The 13,992-nt window shown below is 39.2% G+C and overlaps 1 protein-coding gene across 4 annotated transcripts in view; it reads right to left on the bottom strand.

Annotated features, from left to right (window-relative positions):
• Window positions 1–13,992, bottom strand: part of pgs1 (phosphatidylglycerophosphate synthase 1) — a 44,107-nt gene that overhangs the window by 19,337 nt on the left and 10,778 nt on the right. For 2 of the 4 annotated variants that reach the window (XR_015130758.1, XM_086304081.1), the window contains exons 2-3: window positions 13,562–13,772; window positions 3,718–3,795 (exon numbers count right to left, since the gene is read on the bottom strand). Coding sequence is in view for 3 of the 4 variants with exons in the window: in XM_086304081.1 (XP_086160207.1) it covers window positions 3,718–3,795; window positions 13,562–13,772 (289 nt within the window). In the remaining variant the exon portion in view is untranslated. Of the gene's footprint in view, window positions 1–3,717; window positions 3,796–8,655; window positions 8,921–9,373; window positions 9,508–13,561; window positions 13,773–13,992 lie in introns of those variants that run through there. The other 2 variants (XM_086304082.1, XM_086304083.1) reach the window with 2 other exon arrangements.

The following is a 13,992-nucleotide window of genomic DNA, read 5'->3' as shown; positions in this document are numbered from 1 at the left end:
CCCAAATAGCGAAGAGAAATTAAAAATGCATGCCATGAAAGCGTTTGGGTCTCAGGAGGTTAAGGAAATTTTCTGGTTAAATATATAAAACAGCCATTTTATGCAGTTCTCGAAACATCAGAAAATATTTTAACCTACTGTAAAGTCACAGAAAAAAAGAAAAAGAAAAAGGTATTCATTATGTGCCATTTACAACATTATTTTTTCCCTGGTTCAAGTTAACACTACAGGACAGGCACTAATCGAAAGTTTAACTTTTATTTAACAATGTTAAGAAATGAGGGAAGCTTTAATGTGGCTCAAAACAGCGTAACCTCTCATCATCTCTCTCATGCTGAGAGTATTTGATATGGGAAAAACCAGCTACCACAAAGAAAGGGAAATACAGCCACAATAACGACAGATTACTTACAGAGTGAAGACATTGGAAGGTGATTCTAAACACCTTTGCTGTGCAAAAAAGAAAAAAAAACAACAACAACAAAAACCACTATGAGCAAGCACTTAGTGAGAGTGGGAAGGAAAAACTCCCTGTTAACAGGAAGTAACCTCCAGCACAACCAGGCTCTGAGAGGGGCGGACATCTGGCATGATAGGTTAGAGTGAGTGTAAGAAAACTGCACAGAAAAGAGTTTAATCATTAGTAAAGATTAAAGTTTATTTCTCTATTTTTTTTCTAGGATAACGGGAAATGTGCAAAATGAAAATGAAACGTCCAAACATACATGGAAGCATATAAGCCAAAAATAAATAAATAAAGGTTTGTACAATATTTGGTATGACCACCTTTATTCTTCAAAACAATGTGAACTTTATTAGTTAAGCTTTCCTTTAATTTCTTTAAGTGTTCTTCTGGAATAGTTTTCTAGTCATCTTGAAGGGCATTTAAAGCTCTTATTTTTTTCTCCTCCCCGTGTTCTCATCCTTTTTTTAATGTCATTTCCAGTGAAAGTTCCAAGATGGAGACACAGTACAAGGAAACGGGTGAATGACAATTGATTAATTCTCAGTATTTATCAAACATCAGCTCCGTTTTATTGTCCGCTTACTGAGCGTGGGAAAAAATGACTCACCCCGGCACACAAAGAGGAAACGGCTGCTCGACAGAGGACGCCACTGGTGGCGAGCGAAGTCTTTTTTGTGGCCTGCTTGGTATTTGGATCCCTACTGATATGAAACAAACGCTGTTTTACTTCTGCTAAATTGTGCATCTGGTGCCCAAATACATTCACAATGCGTCACCCCGCAGTGTCTGTTTACATGCCAGTAAAACATTTCGCCTTTCCAGTAGAGAGCTCTTTAGGGACCACCAACACTTCCAGCTCTGGAAGTTCCTTGAGGCATAAATCTGACAATGAGTGGGAGCTCTAAGGAAAAAACTGTTTATTTCTGTGAAGCTGAGAACCAGCATTTTGTTATCATTCTCTGCAAGACTGCCTCAAACGCCTAATACTATTAAATGTAGATTTAAAAACAAAAACAAAGAGTCCTCTATTGCGGTCAATCTTAAGCAGGCACACTTAGCCCAGGCCTGCAGACACACACCATGGAGGAGATGTTGCTCCTTTTATGTTTTTTAAGTTAACCTTAAGTTTTGTGCATGTTTCGCACAGGAAACAATTCAACCTGACAGATAAAGGAGGGGCAGCAGAGAGATTGGGGGGGGGTCTCATGAGGAAATTAAAAACCTAGAAGCTTTACTGCATTTGATGACACCTGGAAAAATTTTATCTTTATGATTTGAAGACTTTTAAGAGCTAAAGGTTCCTTAAGCTTAATCCAAAATGTGCATTTTTAACATCGACTTCTGTCACAGAGGAAACCATGGCCAGGAAATAAAATAAAAAAGAGTTTTTATATGTTAACAGTTGTGTTGACCAACCAGCTATCCCTCATAGTGTTATTCAGTGACCCAAAATGCACTTTTTCAAGTTTTCTCTTGTGAAAACAGATAAAATATTCAGGATACTAAAGATTGCTTCTGTTACTCTACTTCATAGACATTAAATTGCTCTATTTCTGCTGTTTAAACTTTGATATATGCCATGAAACTGATGCTCAAAGTTGGCTGCAAAAAACGTAAAAACCTGTGTTGAACAGAAACTTCTAGCTTTAGGTTGCGACACCTGGATTTGCTGTCCTTTGAGGGGCCTATAACTCGCATTGCTTCATTAAACATAATAAAATTACTGCATATTACATAAATCTGCAGATTCTGATGGGTGTCAGGTGGGGCACGCATTGATTTTTGATGGAGTAATCTATCTGTAGGCTACCGTAGCTCTATATTCGGACAAATAACCAAGATTCGTCTTTATCGATTTGTTTGCTGTCGGTTTCCAAACCACTAGATGTGATTTTCTGCATTAAAACTGTACTAATTCATATTCTATGGGATCTGGGGGATACTGGGCTAATTTTACTAGTAGGTTAAAGCTACTTGAGCACAACCAAACCACTGGGAAACAAGTTCTCTGTAGTGATGAATCATGCTTCCCCATGTGGGAGTTCTGGCAGCTTGGCCAACGGTACTTGTCTGACTGCTTTGTGCACAATGTAACGTTTGGTGGAGCGGGGATCATACTGAAGACCAGCACTGGTCTGGCTGTTAGCATTGACTGTAAGAGGGTTCTGGATTCAAACCTGCCTGTGTGGCACTATGTTCTTTGCTTGTGTGTGTGTGTGGTTGTCGTCTGCCTAAGTTGTGCCCCGTTTTTTCCCCTATGACAGGGGACCCTGTATTATTTATATCTGTTTACTAGTTTGCCATCCTCTTGTCCAATGCTTGACTCTTTAATGCCTCCTATAAACAAAAAGAATAACGGGAAAGCTTATCTGCAAGTGCAAATGCATGAAGCAAAATACTCTAGCCTAAAATCTACAACTATAAGCACGCTGCATAACTTTTGCATATAGCACGTTCAAGATAAACATGCCTTGCCCTCAAATATCAGATTGTTCCCACTGGCTGCACCACAACTTAAGTAAATATGCTCTCCAGGCGTGACCGAATACCATCTAGTCTGTGCCGAGCCTGGGATCAGGGCTGCGTTGGTGTATCTAGGCTTTACGTTGAAACTGCACCTGATATTTGCATTCCTTTGTCTAAACCAAAGAACAGACTCACATTTTTGCACTGCATGCACTTCAGTTCATCGAGTCCAATTTCAAGCAAACCCAGGCTTGAAAATAAAATCGTATTGACTCACATTTCTAGTAATCCATCATCCTGTGAGGTTACAGAGTTTGGCAGCACTCACAGCTGATCCCAATGCTTTTAACTGTAATTAAGCATGCTGGCTTGTCTGTGCCTTTTTGCTGTATTTCACCCTCTCCACTGCTGCTTGTACCAGATTGAAAAAACATGAAAAAACGCCAAATACGAGCATCATTCCAGACTGTGGTTTGCTTTGGGTTAATGTTGTTATGCTAGGCTTTTCAAGCATGAAGCACAGCAGGCTGTCACATGCCAATGCTGGTCTCCTTAAACCCATAAACCCTTGCATTTTGGGGTCATTCCTTGTAGTTGGTCTGGAGTACATTGTCATTCTGAACAAACCACACAGTGGGTGTCCTGGAAGAGAAGTCTGACTCATACTTTCTGGCATCTCTGGCCAGTAATGGTATTGTTCTCACCTGCCCAGAACTAAATTCTCTAGTGTTGTGAAAACATAGAGACACACACGCACATGCTTGCGTAAATGCCACTTTTCTCACCAGCTCCTGCTCCAGCTGACCGGTTCCCAGATAGAGGGAGGCCATCACCACCCGCCTCTGTGCAGTCTTGATGCGAGCCTACGGTAAAAGGAGAGAAAAAAAAAATACAAATAAGGAATCCCAACAGTGAATGTGAGTGTAAGTCTATGTGGGCAGGAGCTGATACTAGGAAATGATAACGTATTCACGGGAGTTACATTTCCTGTAGCCACATGCAGGCACCTGGCCTGGGGCACAAGGAAAGAAAGCAGTTGTAGTGCAATCATGAGACTGACAAATAAGAAAAGGAAACAGTGTTTATGGTGGAAAAAAAAAAAAATCTCCCAACTGTCAGTAATTTTAAAAAAAGAAAAGAAAAAAAACAAAACATAAGGAATTTCATGTTTTACATTTTAGTGACATTATGAAATCATTTATAGTGCTGATGGACTGGTATTTATACACACACACACACACACACACACACACACACACACACACACACTTTGCAGGGTTATCCTAAAGACTGAAGGATGCTGTATTGGGCTGAGATCAGGTGACTGATGGGGCCATGGAAGAATATCTAATTTCTTTGCTTTTTTGAGCACAGAATTTAGTCCAATACACCTCATTCATCCTGGTAAGTGGCCTGGTTCTACTGGAAGTCACTGGAAACATGACTATGGCAAAGTATGAATACCTTTTCCTTTCGTACTTTACTCTTCTCATCTTTCTACTATAAGTTTATCTGGGCCTCATCTGTCCAAAGGATGTCTTTCCCAGAACAGGGCAGGCTCCTTCTGATGATTTCTGGTAAAGCCTAATCTGGGCTTCCTGTTCTTGAATGCAATCAGTGGTGCGCATCTTTTTTGTAAGCCCTTTGTATTTACATTCACAAAACATCTCTTGACTCTGGCCACCTCCACAACTCGACTGACTTGAGAAGATGTTGTGAGGAAAAAAAATACTTTAATTTCTAAACAATAAAAACAACCCTTGAAGTAAAGCTGAAAGCCTGCGCTTGAATCTCATCTTGACTGTTTCTTAAAATCAGCTGTGGTGGTGTACGGAGGCAAAAACTTCAAAAACTGTATCATTGTTCAAAAACCAAAGGAGCCATCTGTGTATAAACTACCTGTTCATCACTAAATGGCAGACTCACACACTTAGTGACTACCTGCTGAACACAGTGAGCCACTAGACAGCTACAGGATCAACTTTTTCCCCCTCAGAGGCCATTAAGAGACCAAAACCAGTGAGAATATCGGGAATCTAAACATCAGCTGTCCAGAAAAACAACCCAAAATGGAAATGGAGTAGCATTTATACAGCAGTCTTCTAGTCTTACTGACCACTCAGAGCACTTAACCATACATCCATACAGTGCTATACCCCTTATTCTTTAACACCATTTTTCTAGCTCCAAGCACCAAATAACCTAATATGCATCTCTCTGCACTGAAGGAGGAAGCCAGAAAACCTGTGAGAACCCATAAAGGCAGAACATACAAACTTCACACAGACTCCTACCTGCCATGAGGCGACAGGGCTAACTGGGCTGCACCAACACGCTGCCTGAAATGAGTAATTATGCTGATCTATAACTCCTGGTTAAGTAAACAAATAATATCACATAAGTTAAGGAGTCACAAATCATTTATCCTTTCCCTGAGTGGGAATAACGTTTTCAGGGCATTCAAAGAACTTAAAATAAAAAAATCCTCCTTCAAGTTATCATCTAGTTAGATTCCCATATAAAAGGGTTATGAGAAGATTTAAAAAAAACAAAAAAACAATGATAAATGTTAAGTTTGATTTTCTCAAACCCAGAATGATACCCTAAAATTCAAAAGAATCATTTACATTTTTGTAAGACACAAAAATTGTAAAACTAACATTTATTTGGTTTTGCTTAAAAAAATATTTTTTTAAATGTCAGATTTTAAAACAGGTATGATTTCTTTAAAAGGTAGACTAAACCGTAATTAAAAACAAAATTCCTTTTACCGTCTGTGGAGATTATTATTATTAACACTCAGGGCAGAAGAAATACCACGATGTTTTACAATTTGTGGGAAGTGTCCCTTTAAAGCACGCACATCTTAGTGAATAACAAAAAAAATCCTTAAATATTTCTGCACCTTAATGCAGCAAGATCTTCTTGCTTGTTTAAATACCAGTTAGACAACCACAAAAGTTCCTCTTTCTTTTGGCTTCTCATGCCACAAAGGTTGCGACTTGATCATTCAACTACAAGTGATAAAAACAGTCTTCTGACCGTAAGTGACGAAACCGGAAAGAGTAGATTTTGTGCCAGAGGTGATCTAAAAATACTTTCAGGTGAAACCTTCCCAGCAATGAGGAAAAGTCAATATAATCACACCCATTCAACACATTCCGGTAACATCCTTTTAACATCAATAGTTTTTCTTATGCAAATATGACACGTTTGACCATTAAAATGCTTTATATTTCATGCACCGTTTTCAAACCTTCTAATATACATTTATATTTATAGAAGCACTGTGATTGCATCTGAGCTCCAAGTGATAATAAAATGAAACAGAAATTCTTCCTAAGTAGAATTAAGAGCCAATTTCTTGCATATAACAAATCTCTTATTGTTCAAGTCTAACTGTGGATTTGCATGAAGGAGGATCCTGCCTGAAAGTCACATGGGTGATGTGTAACTTGGAAGAAAATCATGTGTTTTTGTTCTTTGAAGCTTTAAATGCCCCCTTGTTCTAAGAAATATGAAAGGACTTCAATGTGGTGGCGTAGTTATTTCATTAAAAAAAAACAACATCTTTTTAATAGTTGAGCTTTATTTTGATGCGTTTACTCACTGTGACTCTGCACACAGTGTTTCAGTTTTGGTTTATCTATTTACTACACTGTAAAAGTCAGACTTTCTTTCAGGATTATCCTATCAGAAATACAGAAATTTCAGCATTTTAAAAGGTGTTTCAGTTATTTTATTTCATTATTTAAGAGACTGGGGCATTTAAATTTATCATTCCTCATCCACCATCGGGTAAATAATAGTCTGCAACTATCATCGAAATCTCTGCACATTTTCTTCAAAGCAGTTCCCCCTCTAAACTGTCTCAACTAAGAGCAAAGTAAACTATACTTACTGGGATGTTACCAAATACTATATAGTACAGACTGTAGCCACTGTGATGTCACCCATCGATTTGTAAAATCCTGTTTTGAAACTACAACTTTGCCATTGTGGTTGTCGCCGAGTTTGATTTTACAAGATGGAACTGGGCATCTGGAACACGAGTACCAAGTTATCAGTTAACGTGCAAGAACCGCCACCAATGCTGTTTGCTTAAGCAAACGGGATCCATAAATTGAATAGTTGCACATAACAAATACATAAACCGGATAATCAGTGCTAAGTAACAAGCACAATCTAACTCACTAAAACTGAAGTACAGACTTTGAAAGTGCTGTTAGTAAACTTCTCTGCACAGTAATCTATATTTCTTAGGGGTGCAACGATATCGATATTGAACCATTTGATACAGTGCTTTCGGTTCAGTACGCATATGTATCAAACAATACAAAATTTTTAATTTATTTTATCAACTTTTCTTCTGACGATGCTGTCTGTGTTGACAGCTCAGTGGATCTGCGTTCGACTACTCCGCCTAAGCTGCACTGTCGAGCGCAGCGCAAGCTAGCAAGACAGAAGCTAAGCTTGTTGCAACATGGCAAATTGAACCTCCCCCACCCTCATTCAGATCTAGTCTTTGGAACTATTTTAGTCTTCATGTGACGTATGACCCTGAAGGTAAGCGCGTCATGGACAAAAGTAAAACAGTATGTCGGATGTGCCACGCAATGCTCAATTACATGGGTGGGAACTAGTGTGTTAGCGCAGTTTGCTTGTTAACGTGTTGACGCCCCACGCACGGGGCGCTCCGCGGTAGCTCGTTAACGGAGATTTGCCGTGTTGTGGTGTTAACGTCATTTCAGATTAACGCTGACAGCACTAGTGGGAACACAACGAATATGACTGCACATTTACGCCGACATCATCCTAGTGCAAAGGACAAGTGGAAGCAGACAAAAACAACAAGCATGCATGCTACAAACTTCACCAGAGTCATTTAGACAGCCGTTAGCACATGATTCTCCTTATGGGGACCTGAGATGTTTAATATGCTGCTGAGAATATAGCCCAGAAGAAGCGTATAGTATAGCTTTTATTTTGGAAAGAGCCATTTCTCTGTAATAAACTCTCTTTTCCAAAGATGAGTGATTTCTCAATCAGATAGATTTATTATTTTATCCTTTTGTTGTTTCAGCAACATTACATTTAAAAAAAAAACTGTTATGTTTGAGTTAAAATATATATTTATCATTTTAATAAATAAATTAAAAAAGCATGAACATTTTTTCGAAAAAATATCTAACCGTGACACCAAAGTATCGAACCGAACCGAACCCTGAATTTTGTGTATCGTTGCACCCCTAATATTTCTATCTTCAATTATGTTAAAATGCTTCAAAAAGGCACCAACGCCACAAACACAGTGGAGAGTTCCTAATTAAGCTGACAATTCACTCGCAATACCAACTTTAATTTTAACAAAATGTAAAGTGACAAGTTATTTAAAATAAAGTAATCAAATGTTTATGGACGGGTAAATTTGTTATAAAAGATAGAACATTTTTGTACCAGATTGTAAACTGTTTGTTTTAGTTACAGCTGTAGTCGGGATATTCTAAGATGAGAATCGGTGGGGATCGGTTTGCTTTTGGAAACCAATTCCAGAAACCGCTTTTTGGCAATTCTATGTTAGCTTCATTTTTCAGCTGCAAAGCCTGCAACTGTGGATTTTATGTGTGAAATATACTTCCTGGACGAGTCTCAGCTTCTCAGAAGTAAATAAAGTTTGGGCACAGAGCCTACTTATAGCCGTAAATAAAAAAAACTCAACTCACACATCTCGTCTTTCTCACACTATAACTGAATGGCACCATTTACTCCAGCATGTAATCCTTCGTTTAAGACTGAAAAAACATACAGTGCTGATTGGTTTGTCGCAGGAGTTACATTCTAAAAATAACCCACGACAGGTGAAACCCGCGAAGTAGCCAACTAGGGCTGTTCAATATAACGATATATATCGGATGACGATATAAAAACGTCTATGTTTCATTTTATGCTATCGTTTGTTTCGTGGTGTCACAAAATAAACTGGTTACGGCAAAATATTTTTTCATCGTTTTGATGGTCACTGTAGTGGCTATATTCATTTCTTAAAGTTTTCTCTTTCTCTTATATTTTATATAACCACACTACTGACGGACAAGCGCCTGTTTTTATGCGTTGTGGTTAGCAACAACGACGGTAACACCATCGAGTGTCCGCTTGTTTATGTTCCACATAAACCTTTCACAATAAAGCTCAAGATCCTGTTGAGACTTTTCAAAATAAACTGAATCACGTGAAAGAGCAGATTGTTTACGGATGAGAAGTAAAAAAAGAGCCGGAAGCGGGTTTAGTGCAAACTCTGAGTAAGTATACCCTGAGTTAACGAAAACTCTGGGTTTTCGGTTTCACAAAGCGAGTTTAGATTAATTCTGAGTGAGTTACTATGACGACACACTCCGTGAAGCTAACCTGCCCCCTAGCAGGTTTACTTCAACTAACCCTGACCTTCTCCGCCTCTTTGTCAGAAACCTGACTGTAGGAAGTGTCAGACATGGCGTGCCCCTTCCTTGAAGAGCCAGTAGATGATGAAGACCAAATTCTCCGCAGAGCTCTCCGCCGGGAGAGAGTGATTAGAGCGCGTTTGGACATTTTATCATTTCCTGATGATTTCCTGTGTGAACGTTACCGTTTTTCAGCACAATCTATAATTCATTTGAATAACATCCTCAGGCCTAATATTGCTCATGTGACACATCGCGGACATTCTCTCAGTTCTGTACATATTATTTGTATTGCACTTTGGTTTTTTGCAAACGGGAGCTTTCTGTATAATATTGGTGACGCTGAGCACGTTTCCAAGGCTACCATCTGTCGGGCAGTCAGGAATGTTACAGTTGCACTGAAACGTCTCCTGTACTCGTTTGTGGTGTTCCCCGGTCATAGACCCACAAGATTTATCAAAGAGGGATGCCACAAAATTGCAGGTATCAGGATGAACGAAACTTAATTCATGATGTGGTGATACTTGAACTACTACTTAAATTTTACATTTATTTTCACGGTTCCCAGGCGTGATTGGCTGTATAGATGGCACTCACATTCCAATCATTGCTCCTTCAGTAAATGAAGGAGACTATGTGAACAGGAAGTCTTTCCACAGCATTAATGTACAGATACATAGCTCCCTGTAGCATTTCAAACTAACAAATTATTTCATTATAGTAATGGATGCTAATTTGTGTTCTCTGCACTGTGAAGATCATATGTGATGCTGCCAACATTATCACAAATATGGAAGCCAACTGCTCAGCCTCTGTGAGTGGTGGTGGTGGACGACCTCCACCTGTTTTTCGGGCCTCCGCTTTTTTTTCTGTTGGCTATAACGGGTCACATTTGAGCATACAGAGTAAGCAAATATGTACTTGTAATGTGCTCAGATAATTTCAATAAGTGCTTACAGAGGGGAAATTAATGTAGCCTCTAACTGCAATTGATTTACATCGGACAAACAGACCAAGCACTATGGCTCATAATACAATTACACCTTACCTGTTTGGACTATATTTTTATATTTCATTTTTACTTGCTGCCAGGCACGTTTGGGGCCTGTTGGGTTGCACCTGCGCTCAAATCACATCACAAAATAAAATGTATAAAATAAAATATAAAATAAAATATAATAAAATAACGTGTTAAATGGGTGGAAATCCCTAGATCAATGTTTAAATTAACACTCACGCATTGACTCTGTCGGCTATGTTTTGCCATGCATGCACCCTTTCTTTTGCAGCTGAGGCTGTGTTACTTTTTTTCCGCAAAATTTGCATGTTATCGGCATATGCTGCCATCAGAATTTCGGCCTCAAGCGCTGTGAAATACATTGACCGCGCCTTCTTTCCCTCCGTCTCCATGGTGACTCGCTTAATCTGTGCTCCACTAATCAGGGCTTTATGTATCCTCGTGCGCGCGCTTAACTTGGGGTTAAAGCAACTCCGCGTTGATTGAACTAATTGTTATCAGCCTTTCTGAAACCGAATATTCCGAGTTGGACAGTTCGGGGTTACTCAACCCTGAGTATCGTTTTTCACTCTGAGTTTTCTAAACCGGCTTCCTGAAATAGGGCCCAGGTGCTAAAAAATAAACCTTAGACTCAAACGTTAGAACAGGCTTTTCCCCGCAGCACGCTGTGTAATAAATAGTTACTTCTAAAAAGTTACACACGGCAGCAGAAGGAAAGATGTCAACATCTACATTTAAAACTACTGAAACTAAAAGAACCCATTTGTAGAGTGTTAAAACCAGAATAAAAAATGAACAATGTGAGCAATGTTCCCTCTAATCTGCGCGCATGCGCAATTGCGCACTGCTGGCACATCTGCGTTGCGCACAAAAAAAAAATCCAACCTGAATTGAAATTAAAATTAATACTTTAACAATTCTGTTTTGCAGTGTTAGTAAGTGACAGGCTGCTCCCGTATGGGATTAGAACGATGCCACCTTATCCCATAGTCCAGCCAATGTGATTCACATTCGTATATACGCAGCTAATCAACGTCGTTGACAGGCTATGACAGCGTCCTTATGTGCCGACACCGGTGTTTTGGCTAGCAAAGCGGCGTGGCTGATGTGGAGTGAAGCCACGTTAATGACAACGTGTACAACCATTGGAGATGTGAGCAGGACAGACGGAACAATTGACGGGAAAAGTGTGGACTTTATACCAGTTTTTAAATTGTGTTGATAGGCCACGTAAAATCAGAGTTATGATAAAAATATATGAAATGCTTGGTTTTCTTCCTGAATACTATCGTTGTTTATATTTACTGCGGGAAGAAACGGTAAAAATGGCGTTTCATAAGGAAAACGCTGGAAAGCACTCTCCACCTGTGAGCAAAAACAAAACCAAAAAAAAACTCCGCAGCCTTTCCTATTGGTGGAAAAATGTACCATGTCGACCAATCAAAAAAATGATATGACAATATGGCCATGACCAGTTGTTTAGGAAGGAGGGAAGTTTTAGGAGTGACGGCGGTGTTTTGAGATGTGAGAGATTTGCGATGTTTAGCGCAAATCTTGTGTAGTTAGTGTGTAGTGTAGTCAATAGTTTTGTTGTGTGTGTCAGAACAATGAGGCGACTGCTGAATGTTACAGGTGTTACAGGAGTGATATATCTCCTGTTGTCAGGCCTGCAGGTATCAGGCTGTTGTTCTCCTTTATCTCATAGTGGACAGAAATAATTTTTTGGAGTGGCACAAATAATTTGTGTGGCATCAAATTTGATGCAGAACAGCTGACCTGCTCCCCTCAGGCAGGAGGCTCCGGTCCATTCGCACCAGAACCTCTCGCCATAAGAACAGTTTCTTCCCCTCTGCTGTTGGACACATGAACAATAAACGTACGACTGTTCCCACCACTAACACATGACCCTACGCTGTGTTCACTGCATCATTCCATGTTTTGGCACTGATCACCACCTGCACTCATGTATATATCTTTCTACGTAGCACTTTTAATTCTTATTCTCATGTATATATCTCATGTATATCTCATGCATATATCTTTCTACGTAGCACTTTTAATTCTTATTCTTACTTTTATTTTTTCATGTCTATTTAAGCGCAATTTATGACAGTATGTTTGCACTGAAGCACCGCAGCAATTTCCTAATGTTGTAAACCTGCTCAACATTTGGCAATAAAACCCTTTCTGATTCTGATTCTGATTGTTCTGTAAATAGTTTGAAATGTTTATTTAGAAAATGCTTTGGCTGAATATTTAGGTAAACAGCTGCAAAAAACTTTGTTGTTTGCATAACTCAGTTACTTTTTTTGAAGAAGTAACTATATAATTAATTGCCCAACATTGGTCATTATTTACTGTATTTTGCAGACAGAGTTACAGGACTCTCTCCCAGACTACAGACGCTTTATAAAAAAAAAATTAATTAATTAATTTAAAAAAGTTTTGTTTTCAAAATTGGAGTTATTTTTACTTCCAATAGTGTTAACATACTACACAGGTCATGAACAAGATTTTTTTTAAATTTTCATTGTAAGTGGGCTAAAGCACTTAAAAGTAGTCTAACATAAATGCTGTAATTTGATTATTTTAATAAACCATGTAACTTGGATGGATTTGATGCTGGCGTGACCACAGTGTACACGTCTGCTGTTGCTCACAGTGGTCCAAGGGACCGCTCAGGGAGTTTGTGTGTTTGCTCAGACACGTGAAATATTAGAGGGAACATTGGATGTGAGGTATTTAGAACTGAAACTTAAACCACATTATGGGAACACGTGAATCTGATATCATCTTCTTAAGACGGGAATTAACATGTGACCTCAAGTTTTTATTTTAGTGTTTAAAAAGTACCTTGTTTTTCCAGATTGTTTATACCAGAAAAATTATGTCTGGATGCCAGTTTCCTCCTCAAGTTCTCGTCAGCATCAACTAAAACATGTTTGAACAATTAATCATTGTCACCTGCAATGTGGACACTGCAGCAGAGTACACAGAGAAGAGTCTACTGTGATAATAACGCTTCCTTGGTTACCTTGTGGAATTTCATAGTGATACGTGTATTAAAAGTCAACACACATCTATCAAGTTTCATATTGAACAGACTAGAGCTTTGTTCTCATTTTTAAAATAAATCCTGTGTAGTCAAACCAGCTAACATGCTCTGAGACAGACCTTCATTGCCTGGTAGAATTGGTCAGGTGACGTCAGAATGTGGATGTGGGAACCTGGCACCCGGAAGGCTGGTACATGCTCTGCCATCCATCGGAAGTGGCTGCAAAGACCTTCTGTTTGCTGGGCTCCGGCTGAGCTGGTGGGCCTGGAGACGCGATGAGGGGCTGGGTCGGTTTCAGCCAGAAGAGGGGCAAGAAGGAGCACGGAGGACCTGCAGGAAACACGGAAAGTAGAGCAGGAAACTCATTTCATGTTGATAATGATCTAATCAAAGCAACTAGAAAATAGTCTGATCAATTTTCTTTCAACCCCACAGGGGCGGGTTAAAACTGAAAAATAAAAAAGGCATAAAAATCAAGTTATTAAAGAACAGACGCTCCATAACAGCTTAGAGCTCTTGTATGATTTCAATTGGTGCCTCGATCAGCTGG

The sequence above is a fragment of the Aulonocara sp. 'chitande type north' Nkhata Bay genome, linkage group LG8 (assembly GCF_057382095.1).
Source record: "Aulonocara sp. 'chitande type north' Nkhata Bay isolate Kocher_YH1m ecotype deep benthic linkage group LG8, A_spYH_male_GT1.1, whole genome shotgun sequence".
In the NCBI taxonomy this organism is placed as follows: domain Eukaryota; kingdom Metazoa; phylum Chordata; class Actinopteri; order Cichliformes; family Cichlidae; genus Aulonocara; species Aulonocara sp. 'chitande type north' Nkhata Bay.
Note: the sequence above shows the minus strand (reverse complement) of the source record. Positions and strands in the feature narration are given on the sequence as shown.